Here is a 16,879-nt window from a genome sequence, read left to right as displayed (position 1 = left end):
GCATCCGGCACATGTTCAATACTGTCAGGTGGAGGTGAAGGATCCAAGTCCAGCATGCATTTGTCAGTTAACTCAGAGGAATAATCGCATACGTACATGTTGGTCCATTTTACTCTGTCATGCAGTGCCTGCAATTCAGTCTCAGACTCATTAATAAATGAAATTCATCAGGCGGTTTACAATATGATGATGATCATATCTATCTACATCTACATCATCTACATCTACATCTATATATTTATTTCTATATCTATTGTCAGGCTTTGGGGGATTTTATCCGCTCCCCCTCCCCCGGTGGCAGCAAGAAGCAGAGAAAAACAAGAAGAGTTCTTACTAATGAGTTTCTTCAATCATCACAGCAAGAGACAATGGCATTGCTCCAACTAAGATCCTCTCCACTCCCTTCCTCCAACAGCACTTTTCTTACAGTGGCCGCCGGGGGCTAATTGTCTCTGAGTCCTTTGCTCTTGCACTCTCAACAAACGCCGGGTTCTGGGAGAAGGGGGGTCAGAAATACTCTCCAGTGATAACATCTCAGCTGGCTGCTCTGGCTCTGTCTCCTCACCATGGCATATCTTTCTAAACATATCTGTAACTTGCCTTGGAATGCCCCAAAATTTGCTATCAGCCTCAGTTTCTTGCTGGTTATTCATCTTCTTGTAAAAACAGAGCAAAAATGAGGAAGCACAGAGAACCAAATACACTATTCTCATTAATGGATAAAGCAAATCAGAAGCATAAATAACCAGCCTGGGTGATCCACTGAGCTCAGGTATTGCTGTGAGTCGTGAAGGCCGTTCCCTGCAAGGCCCTTTCCACCTGGCCTAGGGGGTGGGGTCCAGACTCACCAGGTCTACTAAAGCGGTGCCTGGTGAGACCAGAGGGACATTGCCTGACAAAAAACCCTAACTACTGGATTATTTTGCCCCATCTTTTAGTGTCTGCCAAAGAGCTGTGTCATGCTTATGACAATGTTTTATTCTTTTGTTAGTTAGTTATGCTGTTTTAAATGTGCATTTTATATTTGACCTCACGTAGCAGTGGTTTTTTAAAAAAATGTTTAAGTTTTGTTTTTTGTTAACTTACTTTGTGGAGTGTGTATTCTGTAGTTGACCTTTGTAATGTTTTATTTTGAAATCTTTGGGATAATTTAGTTTGTTTTGTTTTTTAGTTAATTATGTTGCTTTGACTGTATACTCTATATTTGACTTTCTTCAGATTGTCTTATTTATGTTTTAATGTGTTTTAAACTGCTTTTGAGATTTTTCTTAAAATATAAAGTGATATAGAAATGAAATAAATAATTAGATAATCTAATAATTAAATAAATGGTGCTACTATCGCAAACAAAAGTGCGCCTAAAAAGATTGATGAGGGCTTTCTCAGGATACTGCCAAAGAGAACACCTGGCTGTGAATTGCAAGAAGTCAAACTAAAGAAAACTACATTTTCAAGAAATTATAGGACCCATAGGTGGTATGTGAATAATCTGTTGATCAAACAAGTTAAAGTCTTCAAATACCTTTGCCCTGTTTTTCAGTCAGCAGGGTCGTGGGGAACACATCAGAAATATGCAAAGGAAAAAGCATCTCAAAGCGCCAAAATTCTGACAGGCTTCTTACATACAAAAGGTGGCAATCGTATACCATCAGACCTGTTTAAAGCTAAGCCCCTAGCACAGTTATTGCATGGGATCAGATTTGGACAGGGCCTCACCTTGGATCTACAGAAGCTGTTCAACCTAAGTTCCTAAGGCAATTATTTTCTGTTCCATCCCATGTTCCAAATGCTTCATTGCGCTTAGAGGCTAGTCTCCCCTCAGTTGAATTACACGTTTGGTGTAGGACATTTAATTATTGGCTTTGCCTAAATTTAAATCCCACTGGTCGGCCAATTGGTGCCAAAGAAGGATAGAACTTTCTTTATGTATGCTACAACAGCAGCAAGAATACTTATCGCAAAGCATTGGAAAACACACGATTTACCCACTCGGGAGGAATGGCAGATGATGTTGATGGACTACATGGAACTTGCAGAAAAGACTGGCAGAATCCGAGACCAGGGAGAAGAGTTGGTGGAAGAAGATTGGAAAAAATTTAAAGTCTATCTACAGAAATACTGTAAAATTAATGAATGTTAGAAGGATGCTGGAATGAAGTTACATGGCTTTAGCAGAAATGTTTTAAAGAATTAAGTAAAAATAGATTGTTAATGGGTCAAAGTGGAAAATTCAAGGTTAGATTGTGTTAAGATAAATTATAGAAAAAAATTGAGTAAGATGGAAAGGATTTGCTGAAATAGCCAATTGAATTAGAATACAAAAAAGGGAGGTGTCAGGAGGTCGATGAAACAAGTAAATGAAAGACAAAGATATGGAAATATTGGATGTGTTTTTAATTGTTTTTGTTTTTCTTTTTGTTTTACTGTATTGTTTTTTTCTTTCCTATGTATTGTAAGGTATTGATTTGTTCTATTTAATTCTTCCTTTTTTCTTTCTTCTTTTTTCTGTAATCTTTAAACCTTTAATAAATATTATTATTAAAAAAATAAAAAAATAAATTTAAACCCCACTGGTCTACTACCGTTAGTGTTGCAAGATGGTCATCAGAGTATTTGGACTAAAATCGTCAACCAAAAGTTTTACTTTTCTGGTTTATCATCACAACAGTTATTAACACTGGGCTTCAGTAAAGTAAATAATTAAATTAGACAGCACCTAATTGAATGACAGAATAATTTGGCCACAATAAGGCAATTTTGTCCATGGTATGATTATTTTCTACCTAGTCATTTTGACACTTGGGCACCCTATTTGCAAAATTTAACAATTCCAAAAGACAGACGTGGTTTCACTTTCACAAGCTTGAATAAACTGCCTTCAGCTGTACTTGAGGGTCAATTTCAGAAAATTCCACTGGAAAAACAATGATGTCCATGTGGAGATGGCACTATTGAGTCAGTGGCTCGTGAGCTTCTGGTTTCACTCTTTATAAAGATTTGAGGAGTGAGGGTATTACCCCTCTTCTATTGTCCATGCTGGGTTGCTCAACCATTGCTACTGTGTCCTTTCTTCCAGCGGATCAAGATGACCACGTGGCAGCAAAATCTGTGAGGTTTTTAGAGGGGGCAATTAGAATAAGATCTATTATTTGATTATTGATCTAAACCTCCAAAATGTATTTTGTATAGTTAAGTTTTTACCTCTATCTTCAGTACATTTTACTTTATTATATTCCTATAGCTAATGGCTGATGCAAATAAAGATTCTTTTTTTTATGAGGATTTATAAATGGGCACTGCATCATCACTCCAAATGATACCAGGAAATGATCTATCTGACAATGGGCTCAGCACAAACCCCGCTATTGATGCACTTCTGTTCTGCCTTCCCACTCCCTTGCAGAAACCTGAACCATGGTATGCCCTGCCTAGGTAAAGGTAAAGGGACCCCTGACCATTAGGTCCAGTTGTGGCCGACTCTGGGGTTGCGGCGCTCATCTTGCTTTATTGGCTGAGGGAGCCGGCGTACAGCTTCCAGGTCATGTGGCCAGCATGACTAACCCGCTTCTGATGAACCAGAGCAGCACATGGAAACGCCGTTTACCTTCCCGCTGGAGAAGTACCTATTTATGTACTTGCACTTTTAAGTGCTTTCGAACTGCCAGGTTGGCAGGAGCAGGGACTGAGCAACGGGAGCTCACCCCGTCGCGGGGATTCGAACCACTGACCTTCTGATCGGCAAGTCCTAGTTTCTGTGGTTTAACCCATAGCGCCACCTGCATCCATACCCTGCCTAATGGGCCTCTAATTTACCGAGACAGTCTCATGGTTGCCACAGAAGCCATGATTCCTGAGCTGCCCCAGGACCTATGGGTTTTATGATCAAGAGCCATGAGTTACTTCTCCCACTTGGGACAGTGAATTCTCAAACTTATTGTGAAAGTGAGCAGAGAGGGAGAGATTTATTGGCATTGATAGAAAATTGAGAATTGGAGGGATTGTTCTGTGCTATTACGGCAGCGGATAAAGGTGTAGGGTAACCTGATTTTGTTTGAAATGTATTGTTATGAATAGATTGCGGACTTCTGTTTTTTGCCGCCATGGTGAACAATGGTTTTCACCATAGCATGCAGACAATTAAGGATAATTTGAGAATAATTATCATTGCAACTCCCCGCCCCAGGTCGGGGGGAGCGCTCTCACTCGCAGATCGCCCAGTAGCTGCCTCCCGCTCCTACAGAATGCCCTGCATGCATTGGAAACTCTCCAACGTGGTCACCATGCACATAGATTCTTCTGTTTTTAAAGATATATCCGAATTCAGACTTGAGAAGCAGGCATGTTCTGGAAGAAGGAGACAAGTTAACCTGCTGCTGAATTAATCAGCCACTGAGTGCCAAGGTCTCGATCTGGAGAAGATTTTAATCATAATTGGATTGGTATGTGGTAGAGAGAAGCCTTTGTTTTCTCTTTATATATTCACCATGCTTTTTAAATAATATGGCACCATTTTATATGGGTTGTTCTGTGGCAATACCCTCCCACGGAGGATTATAACTTTGATTTATTATGGTGTTGATGAGATATCAGCTTGTTATCTGATTGGAAAGCATTGAAAGAAAATGTTTTGAGAAAAGCAAGGTGGTGAAAGGTCACTACGCAGTAAAACTGGAGCAAGGGGGAAATGCTGGAAAGGATTGATTGCAACAAGAAAGGAAGGTTGAACATTAAAAAAAAAAAACATTCCACACAGAAAGTTACCAGATATAAACTCCTCTTGCAAATTAAAGGATATGGAACAGTTAAATACGAATGAAAGTCAACACATCAGTGGCTGATAAAATAAAGGATCAACATAGGAACTGTATTAATTGGGTTAAATTGGAGTGAAGCAGCAAAAAGGAATCAACATCTCCTAAAAAATCTCCTAAAATCAGAACATGGGAACTCAACCAAAATGTTTAATTTAAATTTGACAATTGGCTTTTTTAATTGAATTATGATTTGGTATTGTATTAATGTGGTCTATATTGGATTGTTATTAATGAAAAAATATTAAAAATTATTATATTTAAAAATGCAATGTATTGTTGTGGAATGCTGCAGGCTATGGTGGATGATGGGGATTGCTCGCCCTGAGTGACCCGATTGCTGCAAATAGGCAGGAAGGGAGCTTGGGCAAAGCACCTTCTCTAAAAAAGCCCATAAGGAAAATTCTGGTTCCGAAGGGTCCAGTGGTGTCAGAGAACGCTCCTAGGAGTCTCCAAAGCTCTGAAGGGAGCCACGGAAGCTCCAATATTGAACGCAGAGAAACTGTGCAATCAAGACCTCTCAGCAAAATGCCTCAAGTGCCACCATTAAAGGAGCAACTTCTCTATAAAGTAAAAAGAAATCAGACCAATTTGGACAATTTTGGACAACATATAAGACAGAACATACCCTAGTTCAGGTCTCTCCAAGGGAGTGGGAAGGCAGAAATCCATTTGTAGGGAAGTTTGTGCTGAGCCCATTGTCTGAGAAGGATAATTTGATAGTGAAATTCAAAGTGATGATGCAGTGCCCTTCTATAAGGCTGGGGGATCCATTAAGGTGGTCTGTTCCCAGAGACTTATGGTATCTGGTGGATTCCTGAATACTCAGGAATTTTCAAGTTGGCATGCTCACCACTTCTGTCAAAGTCTTGCTATAGAATTGGGAATTAAGGTAGGCACTTGACAGGTTGGCTCTCAAGTGTCATCTTCAACACTCTCAAGTCCCTTCCTCAACACTGAAGCAAACAGGGCTCCCTCATATTCTCAGGAGTGTCAGGCGATGAAGTAGAACAGTGCCTGGAAGGGACTCAGCAGCTTGCAAGGCAACATCTCTCTCGGGAAAGCCTGTGGTTTTTATCTGCCTTTTAGAAGACAGGAGTGCCTGTCTTCCTGTGGTCCATGGGGTCACAAAGAGTCGGACACGACTAAACAACAAAGTGGTTTTAATGAGTTTTAATCAGCTTTAACTCTTCTTCAAGTGATTCATGAAGTGGCTAGTGAAGATAAGATACATGCGCTTTTTATGTTTTCTGGTTCTGTTTGGCTTTTACAAGCCATGGATATTTGTTCTTAATGAGTCTATGACTGAATCACAGACAGAGTGTTGCGAGTACAATTCCTACTTTTATTCCTTAGTCAAGAACTGGTTTTCTGTGACCCATTATGTTATTGTGGATTATAAGTGTTCTTGTAGGTGTGACTCCATACTTATGTATGATTACAAATGGCCACGACATCCCAGTAGCAGCCTCCCCAAGTCTTCTCTCTTTTTCTCTCTTTCTCTTGGTTTCTTCATACAGATGGCACACCCACCACAGTCTTTTTAAACCTCCACATAAAGGGACATGTCTCCATAGTGGTGGAAATTAGCCTACGAAAAAGTACAGCACCAGGCAAGACTTTTGCTGTTCTCAGAGAGAGGTGACCAAAGTGAAGGCAATTTAGGCTTACCAGGAATGTAAGTAAAAGTTTTTGTTCATAAAAACATAAAGTGTAGAGTTGGAAGGGGCCCAACGGGTTGTCTAGTCAACCCCCTGCAATCTCAACAAATGATTCTTGCTTAGTTTTGCAAATGTGCTAGTAGTTGTGTTATTTGTCAGTTCCTGTGCAGGTATCAGCAGAGAGAGAGAGAGAGAAATGCTGTCTTGTCTATGTGCGTGTGTAAAAACCAGTTGTATGAAAATCTTAGCCTGTTTCCATATTGTCAACTTAAAACACAACTAGGATGTTCGTTACTTGCGCAAATGAAATTAAGCACTTACAGTTTTTCAGATATTATAACACTGAGAAGCAGAAGTTTAATTCCTTCCTGTAACACAGCTATTATTGGAATCAAAAGAGTAGTGGTTTAAAGCCCGCATACCCTTATCAATTTTGTCTCTTTCCCCATACTTTTCTGTTGAAAGATGTAGTGAAGAGAGAGTAAAATAAAAAAAATATGCAATTCAACTATGTAAGGGTCTGTTTTCAGATGACTTAGTAATTTGTAAACAAAAATGCAATGGTTGTGTATTGTGGTATGGTCCCCAATAACCCAACCGGAAAGAAGTTCTAGAGGCAGTAATAACAGGTTTGGCCTTCGGCATCTGTTCTTCTCTGGCAGCAATGCTGCTATTTCATTTCACATCCCCAGAAAGAGGCACTTTGCAGTGAATTCCAAAATGCTGCCACCCATCAGCTCACTTATTCCCCCACCCTCCCTCTTGTTCGGTGTTGTGTTCGCTCCAAGTGAGTCAAGTGGATAGCCTCAGTACAAAAAACAACTGTGTAGCAGAGATCACTTTTACTTTGGGGGCACAAAGACACACACTGTCTCTGCTACAAGAAGTCTTTACTCTCTGAGCCCAGAGAGCGTTTTGACATATAAAGTTTTTGCTGAGGAAAAGTGCACACAGCAAGTGCAAAGTCCACTTGCTCAAAAAAGTCCTGCAACTGCCAGAGTTCCCTCTGTGTAGACGTCTTGCAATGTGTCTAACTTCCTTCAGATAAGCTCTTCACAAATCTGACACATTTCCCCCAGATCATTCCAACAGTATCCATGTCTCCAATGGCCCACATCAGTGAATGCTGAAACTTGAGTTCTTTATCTATCCTGGGATATGTGTTAGTTTGCCCAGCAACACAAAGAAGACAGTCACAAGATGCATGCAGCTGCACTTTTAGGAGGCGGGGAACCATTTCTGCTGACTCAAAGAGAAGTGACCCTTTCTCACTTTCCTTAATACTTCAGCAGTGGATTGAAACCAGCTTGCTTTACAAGAAATAAATGGAGTCATACACTTGTCATTTTGTATCTACTTGTATCTACTTGGCAAGTTACAGTGGGGAAAACTAGGAAAATATTAAATAGCAGGAGATTTCATGTAATCATGAACGCTTCTGGAATGGCAGTTCAAACTGATATACTGCATTTTCTGTTTTCCAGGTAAACAGTGGGGGGAAATACCATCAAAACCAAAGAAGGTTTAACTGGATTTGTTTCCTTCATTGGCATACACGCTTCATATCAGGAAACCATGAGCTTCTTTACTCAAATGCTGGGAAACTGGATTAGTTTTCCTTACTTGGAAGAATACCTGAGCTCAAGGACTTACTCTTGGTGGTTGCGCATGCTTCTGTTTTTGCCTTGTTCAATCGTTATAATGACGTATTTGTTTATCTGTGCAATCTCATTTTTGCTATATGTCTACAAGAAGAGGAATAACCAGCAAGAAAATGATTTTGATACCAAATGTTGGAAAAAGCCAAAGCAAATTACGTTTCAAGTTTTAGATATATTTGGAAAGATATGGCATGGTGAGTAAATGTTTCAGAATTTCAGACTTGAGGCCCTGGAACAATAGTTACCACTACTGGTTTTTACCATGTGGTGGGTACACAGCGAATTTAATGAGTATATCATCGTGTAGTGAGACTTTGAGGGTGCAATTTTCTTCAGCATGGTAAATCACTAGGTAACCCTGAAGCATAAATTCTGGACACAAGGCATGGAATTTGTCAGCAAAAGATGTGGTGATGTGGTGATGGCTGCTAATTTGGATGGACATTGTGAGAAACAGGATGGTGGAATACAGAGAGCTTTGGCTGGATCAAGAGGATCCATCTTATGTTCCCATTGCATCCCAGAGTGTAATGTTGTTGTTGATGTTGAAGCATAAATCAGAAACACATTACTAAAACCAAGCTTGGGTCAAAAGGATGAAACCCTCTGGCTACTTAGGACATGGTCAAGGGTGCATCTGTCTGGGAAACTTTTTTCTCACACTGTATAAAGTGATTCAGAGAATGGCCTGAAGATGCCTGACAGACAGAGACTCTCACCTAAGAGATCTACAGCAAACCTTTTTAGAACTAAAATACCCAGCAGATGAAGTTAGACAACAGATCAACAGAGCCAGACTGATACCCAGAGAGAACTTGCTGCAAGACAGACCCAAAAAAGAAAATAACAGAACACCTCTAGTCATCACATACAGCTCCCAAGTTAAAACAGTACAACGCATCATCAGAGATCTACAACCTCTCCTGGACAATGACAGTTCTCTTTCTCAAGGTCTGGGAGGAAGACCTTTCATTGCCTACAGACAGCCACCCAATCTTAAACAACTCCTAACCCACAATAATACTACAACCAGACCTAACACGGACACTGGCACCAGAGCCTGCAATAAACCCAGATGCCAACTTTGCTGCCACATACACCCAGACAACACCATTACTGGCCCCAACAACATCACACATACCATCTCAGGACTATTTAATTGCTCATCGTCTAACATTGTGTATGCCATCAAATGCCAACAGTGTCCTTCAGCTCTCTATATTGGACAAACAGGCCAGACCGTACACCGAAGAATAAACGGACATAAATCGGACATCAGGAATCACAAGACAGAGAAACCAGTAGGAGAACACTTCAATCTCCCAGGACATTCTATACAAGATCTCAAAGTAGCTGTTTTACTACAAAGGAATTTCAGAAATAGGCTGGAAAGAGAAGCTGCTGAATTGCAACTTATCACCAAACTTAAAACCATGGAGAGAACTGGTCTGAACAAAGACTTTGGATTCTTATCTCATTATACATGACAAAGCCATTTTTCACCTTCTCACCCCTTGCTTTTTCCTGTAAGACCTATTGCAGTCGTTAAGAGTCATCAACAGGCTCATCACAGCTATCTGCCAATCACCCATTCCCACCACCCTTCTGAGTAATACCCCTCCCCACCTTCTCACTATATAGAAGGGTCTGGAAACTTCTGTTTCAGTGTATCTGAAGAAGTGTGCATGCACACGAAAGCTCATACCAAGAACTAACTTAGTTGGTCTTTAAGGTGCTACTGGAAGGAATTTTTTTGTTATGGATAAGTCAGACAGACAAGTAATAACAAAAGATGGAAGACTACCGAAATCTTTTTTTGAAATGACAGACAATATGGACTTAATTGACACGTGGAGAATAAAGAACCCCCTAAGCAAAGAAGAGACTTTCTTTTCTGAAGCCAAAAAGACCTGGACAAGAATTGACCAAATCTGGATAACTAGAGGAATGGCTCCAAAGATACGAAAGGTGGAAATCTGCCCAAAAACCTGCTCTGACCATAATCCCGTGAAACTGGAAATGAAACTAACACTGACTGGTTCCTTCAGATGGAGGATGAATGACACCTTGTTTAGAGATCCAGAAATCATTAGGAAGGCCCAAAAAATTGTGAAAGATTATTTTGAGATAAATTTGAAGACATCAGTGGAAAAAAGGGTAATCTGGGACGCAAGTAAAGCCGTTATGAGAGGATTCCTGATTCAGCAGAACGCAATAAAAAAGAGAACTCAAGATGAGAAAAAGGGAAAGATCCTGGAAAAAATAAAAGAAGGAGAGAAGAAGCTTAGAGCTAAACCAAAGTCGCAGGAAATATTGAGAGAGATTAAATTCTACCAAACACAATATATGAAAATGACAAATCAGGAGATAGAATGGAAAATTAAACAGATGAGACAGAAGACTTTTGAATCTGCTAATAAATGTGGGAAATCAGGCACTCTCTTACTTTGTTCTTTCTTCCCCCTTTGCCACAGGCTCTCATATAATAATTGCTGCTGACTTTAATACTAGAATACGACAAGGTTTAGGAAAATGCATCTCTAAGTTGTTGATTTCCTCAAGTACAAAGTTTTGCAATATTCAGTCATTAGTAAAGATGCCTATTCCTTACTGGAAAGAACAACGCAAAGTATGGGATTCTGCTTGGGAGCATCTGCACTAGCAAATGACCTGTGCAAAATCCTCTGTGGCAGCTGGGATGGGGTGGGAGCTAATGGCCAATCAAGCACTCCCACACACAGCCTTTATGCCCCCATGTGACACTGCAATCAAACACATGTGGCACCCTTGCTGTAGTGTTCATGGCCCTCCACTGCCACTCCCCCCACATCATTTTCCTCTGATGACACCACAGAAAGGTCATGGAAGGAAGGAAGGAAGGAAGGAAGGAAGGAAGGAAGGAAGGAAGGAAGGAAGGAAGGAAGGAGCCCAAAGTGTGCTCTTTGGGGGTATTCCACTGGTTCATTAATGCAGCATATACTCTCCACCCATATATCTGTGGATGAATCTCTGCTGTTTTCCACCAGCAAAGCCTCCTCTGTGCCATGTGTGTATCTCTCTATCTGTGTGTGTATATACTATATCCAAAAGCTCTGCAGCCTAAAGGGATTTACGTTTTGGGTGGTGCAGCAAGCACTATGGACTGTATTTTTATCGTAATGCAAACTTGAATGTACTACAGACTTGACTTGAGGAACACATGTCTAAAAAGTGGCCACCTCAGCACTCAACCCCACTCAATGTGCTTTCCAAAAAAAGCCTACTGTTAGAACATCTGAGCAAAAGAGGAATTAGCAGTAAGTCCCCCTCCATGAAATCCTAATTGAAATGGATTGGCAGAGAGCTATGCTTGTGATCCATAATAGTGCAATATCTTTGGAACAATGACACTTGTATTGTATCCACACTCTTCTTCTATTTGGGTCTTATTTTGTCAGGATGGAAGACGGCTTTAGATGCGGCTGGGTTGAAAGATTTCAAAGAAGCTGAATCTGTGGAAATTTTGAAGAAACGCCATTCACTGGGCATTGCCCCTGGTGGCAGTAGAGAAGGAAACTTTAGTAATGACTACAACATAATGTGGGGTAACCGCACAGGTTTAGCTCGGGTAGCTTTGGAGGCAAAAGTAGTGAGTGATATTTTTCCAATTTGCATTGCCTTCAGGATTATCCTAGATAAGACATAATGTGTTGATATCCTTGATCTAGCATCCTAAGTAGTTGAGGATGGCAAATCCCCTGTTTGGGGGTCAAATGATATCTGGAGTTCCCACCACTGCTCTTTTTTGTTTTAAAGCTATTAAAATCAATTACATTTAAAAAGAAAAATAGCTTTTCCCCTCTTCAATTCTTGAAAATCTGGGGGACAGCATGTGCAATTTGAAGTCAATTACATCAAGCTTGTCATTGTAATACCAGATGGGGAGCATTATTCCTAGTCCTTAACCAAAATAAAGGTGGAGAGGGTGGGCTGAAGTAATTCTCCAGTTCTCAGCTACCTTTGGATTTTGATTTTTTATTTTATTCTTTTAGCCCATCATCCCTATATTTACACAAAACATTTGTGAAGCATACAGGAACATTGGAAAGTCAAGTGAGTAACTTGGTTGATCAAGAAATCTGCTTTCAGGCAATAAACATTTTATAACAATATACCTTTTTTTAGAAACAGAATATCTTTTTACTACTTTCTAGTAGAGTTTATTCAGTGTACACTGATCTGCAAAAGTTGTGCTGCCTGTCTCAGGACTGAGTGAACATGTCCTTGATTAGTTTTCTATTAGATTTAAAAGACAGCTATAATCTATAAAAGTGGTAGGAACCCCAACATGGAGGGGAACTGAGCAGGAAAAAAACCATATTCTGCAGTCTATTTTACAACTTATGACCTTGATTTTTAAAGAGCAGAGCTGAAAGAATATGCTGCTTTTTCTTTTCCTAAGGACTCATAATATTTAACGCTTCCTCTCTGGGATGGATTGATTGGGATTGCTAAAAACTCAGAATGCCAACTACTTTCAAATTTGATATGGGATCGCTTTCTTACAGACTCTTTTCCCTTTCATACATAGGGCTGACAAGATGGTTTTATGAGAAAACAAGACTTCTCTACCTTCCCATATATGGAGGACTTCCAGTGAAACTGAGGACATATATTGGAGAACCCATCCCATATGATCCAAATATAACAGCTGCAGAGCTGGCTGAAAAAGTAAGTTAACTCTACGCCTGGAAGTAAAAAAGTAGAATATTCTTTTCCTGTTGGTTTCTCTCTTTCAGTCGTATAAATTGTCTTCTGCCTACTGACTTTGCTCCTTCTGTATGACGGGAGATAGGGTTTATTACATAGATTTTTGTGCATTATGTTCATGAGTCAGCTTTCCCGCTCCGTAAATTGTTGAGACCATGAAAAACCTATGCATTTTATGTAGTGCTGCACAAAGATCTGCTCATGCAATAGGACATCTTCTACCCACCATATGCCCCAGAATCTGCCCCAGAGGGTTCTTCCAAGCCCCCTCCTGGCTGGGGGACCCAGTAAGCACTGTACGCTCTTAAGCCTCAGCGAAACTATTACTGAATAACTTCTGTTGTCTGTGTGACTTATTGCAACTGCACGTGAATGCGACTCCATCCTACTCTGCTATTTTTACCCATGCCCTGCTGTGCTGTTTTCAGGCATGGAACCAGGAGGTGACTGATTTCTTTCACTAGCCCTGTCAGCCCTTGCCATTCTAAGAGAACGAGGGAGGTGTTCATAGTGAGTTCAGGCACCTCTTTCTTTTGGAAAAATAGCACTGAACATAGTGAAATATAACTCAATAGCATTTCTGCAGTTTTCCTCACATAACTGGAGGTAACAACTATGCAGGAAAACTAATATGTACCAAGCAGCCCAATGCACTTATGTTTGGTTGTATCTCTGCCATTCTCATACAGAGCTCTTGGTAAAAAAAACATAAAGACAGGGAGCTGGATTCATGGAGAGATTAACCGTTTCCTAGTGGGGTTTCCTGGCCCTGGCTGCTCTTGCCCAACCCTCCATTCTGAAAAAGTCACTCTTGAGGATTGTGGGACAAGGGCTGTCATATTCCGCATCTGTAACTGGAAAAAATGGGATTCTTTATTCTGCTGGTTCTGATTCCTTTAGCTTTTTCCTCACAGATATGAATAACTGTGAATATCCATTTTGCAATATATTGATATAACACAATATTCCTTTGTTCTTCTTTCAACAGACAAAGACTGCAATTGAAAATCTTTGGGATAAACACCAAAAAAGGCCAGGAAATATATTAAGAGCTCTTTCAGAATGATTTGATAAGCATTACAAAGCTAACTAGTCCATATAAAGCAGTTGTAATGTTTACGATCATGCATTTGTAATAGAAAACTTTCATTATTATGTAATTAAAGCTAAGTTAAGATACACAGAATTGTGCTGGGTTGTATATTAATTATTGTGAAGGGTCATTAGCTCATTAGCTCAGCCCCTGGTGTACATGCTGAAGGGCCTAAGTGCCTTCTTGTCCTATCCTGCAAAACTCCCAGAATCCCCCATTTGGAGACTTACACTGGTAGCAACATAATCAAAGAGTGTAACGGGAAGGAGAGTTTTTAATTGAACCTCAAAATAATGCTATATCTGAAAGAGTAATGTCTACAAATCTTCTGTATCAAAACAGTGACACTTATTTTATGTTTATAAAAGGCTGTTCCAAGTTCTGAGCCCTGTAACACAAATCTTTCTGCAGAAGCTCTTGTGTATGCTCATTGAGTCTCAGGACTTGGACAGCATAATGATGTTACTAAAACACTCACTTGCTGAACAAGAACATTGAATACATGGAGTAGGCTTTGCTATCAAAAACAATCTTGTGAGGCTCTTTAAAAAAAAAATTATTAAAGTTTCCAATAGAGACATATAAACACAAACAACAATAAAAACATACACAAACAAAAAACAGAAAACAAGTATAATTTCAAACCTTATTTTCTTAAACCTAATTTCCCCGACCTCCTCGTACCTCCCCCTTCTGTATTCTAATTTCATTATCAAATCAGCAAATCCATTCCCTTATTTCCCATAGTTTTTGATAATTCTGTTCTTTTTCCTTGATCAACACCCCTGCAAACCGCATAATTTTTAAACCCATGTCATTCTAACCTTCATTAATTTTATAGTGCTTATTAAGATAGTCTTTAAATTTCTTCCAATCTTCTTCCACTGTCTCTGTCTCCTGGTCTCGGATTCCGCCAGTCATCTCTGCCAGTCCCATGTAGTCTATCATCTTCATTTGCCATTCTTCCAGGGTGGGTAGATCTGATGTCTTCCAATACTTTGCAATAAGTCTCCTTGCTGCTGCTGTGGCGTACATAAAAAAAGTTCTGTCCTTCTTTAACACCACATGGCTAACCATACCCAGGAGAAAGGCCTCTGGTTTTTTCAAGAAGGTATATTTAAATACCTTTTTCATTTCATTATATATCATTTCCCAGAAAGCCTTAATCCTTGGGCACGTCCACCAGAGGTGAAAGAATGTACCTTCATGTTCTTTACATTTCCAAAATTTATTGTCTGGTAAGTGGTAAATTTTTGCAAGCTTGACTGGTGTCATGTACCACCTATAAATCATTTTCATAATATTCTCTCTCAAGGCGTTACACGCCGTAAATTTCATACCGGTGGTCCACAACCTTTCCCAGTCAGCAAACATAATGTTATATCCAATATCTTGTGCCCACTTAATCATAGCTGATTTAACCGTTTCATCCTGTGTATTCCATTTCAGCAGCAAGTTATACATTTTTGACAGATTAGTTTTGGATTCTAACAGCTCTGTTTCCAGTTTTGATTTTTCCACCTGAAAGCCAATTTTCCTGTCCAACTTATAGACCTCCAGTATTTGATAGTAGTGAAGCCAGTCTCGCACTTTATCTTTTAAATTCTCAAAACTCTGCAGTTTCAATTTGTTACCCTCCTGTTCTAAAATTTCCCAATATTTCGGCCATTTAGACTCTATATTAAGCCTTTTCACTGCTTTTGCCTCCATTGGTGACAGCCACCTTGGAGTTTTGTTCTCCAGCAGATCTTTATATTTAATCCAGACATTATACAATGCTCTCCTGACAATATGGTTTTTAAAACCTTTATGAGCCTTAACCTTGTCATACCACAAATCTGCATGCCACCCAAAATAATTATTGAAACCTTCCAAATCTAAAATGTCTGTGTTCTCAAGAAGCAGCCAATCTTTCAACCAGCAGAAAGCTGCTGATTCGTAGTAGAGTTTCAAGTCTGGCAGGGCAAATCCCCCCCTTCCTTTACATCAGTTAAAATCTTAAATTTTATTCTGGTTTTTTTGCCCTGCCAGATAAATTTAGAAATATCTTGCTGCCAACCCTTGAAACATTCCATCTTGTCAACAATTTGCAATGTTTGGAACAAAAACAACATTCTAGGCAATACATTCATCTTTATAACTGCTATTCGACCAGACAAGGAAAGCTTCAGATTTGACCAAATTTCTAAATCTTATTTCACTTGTTTCCAACATTTCTCATAATTGTCTTTAAATAAATTCATAGTTTTAGCTGTCATATTAATCCCCAAATATTTTACACTCTTAACCACAGTTAAACCTGTCTCATTCTGAAACCTCTCTTTCTCAGTAACTGTTAATCTTGTGAAGCTCTTGTCAAAAGTCCCTACTGGCATGATACCGCATAGAGAAATGCTCCCTGATACCAAGATGAGGGATTCCTTTGGAATGAAGATAGAGTTAATTGATAAGAATAATGATCTGTTGTGAGCTTGACAGAAGTGTACAATAGATGAGCTTTCCTGCTTTGGCTAATCTTCCTTTTTCTTTTTTTTTCTTTTTCTTTTTTCTTTTATCTTTCCCATAATTGCTTATGTACTTCAATTTTTTTGTAGTTTCCATTACTATTAAGGAATTTTCCTTTGTAATTTTGGTTGTCTATATTTATATGTACCTGTTTACATATACCTGCTTAAAGCAAAATAAAAGTTTTTTTAAAAAAGTCCCTACCGGCATTAATGAACGACTTTCAACTCACCAAAAACCAACAGGCTACTATTCTAAGTGCTTATGCACCAACGCGGGATGTCGATGAAGACATTAAAGATAAATTTTACTCTCTGATAGGATGTCATCCTATCAGAGACCACTAAGGAGCATAATATTATCCTCCTGGGTGATATTAATGCAAGAGTTGGGCAAGAT

At 39.5% G+C, this 16,879-nt stretch overlaps 1 protein-coding gene across 1 annotated transcript in view; it reads left to right on the top strand.

Annotated features, from left to right (window-relative positions):
* LOC309374806 (DGAT1/2-independent enzyme synthesizing storage lipids-like) overlaps positions 1-16,879 on the top strand; it is a gene marked incomplete at its 5' end in the record, with an annotated part of 204,787 nt that overhangs the window by 36,582 nt on the left and 151,326 nt on the right. The window contains 4 exons of the mRNA XM_081919986.1: positions 11,571-11,761; positions 12,165-12,225; positions 12,704-12,843; positions 13,871-14,343. Of these exons, the coding sequence (XP_081776112.1) occupies positions 11,571-11,761; positions 12,165-12,225; positions 12,704-12,843; positions 13,871-13,948 (470 nt within the window). The remainder of the gene's footprint in view (positions 1-11,570; positions 11,762-12,164; positions 12,226-12,703; positions 12,844-13,870; positions 14,344-16,879) is intronic.

This window comes from Podarcis melisellensis (genome assembly GCF_964234715.1).
Source record: "Podarcis melisellensis genome assembly, chromosome: 7".
Taxonomy (NCBI): domain Eukaryota; kingdom Metazoa; phylum Chordata; class Lepidosauria; order Squamata; family Lacertidae; genus Podarcis; species Podarcis melisellensis.
Note: the sequence above shows the minus strand (reverse complement) of the source record. Positions and strands in the feature narration are given on the sequence as shown.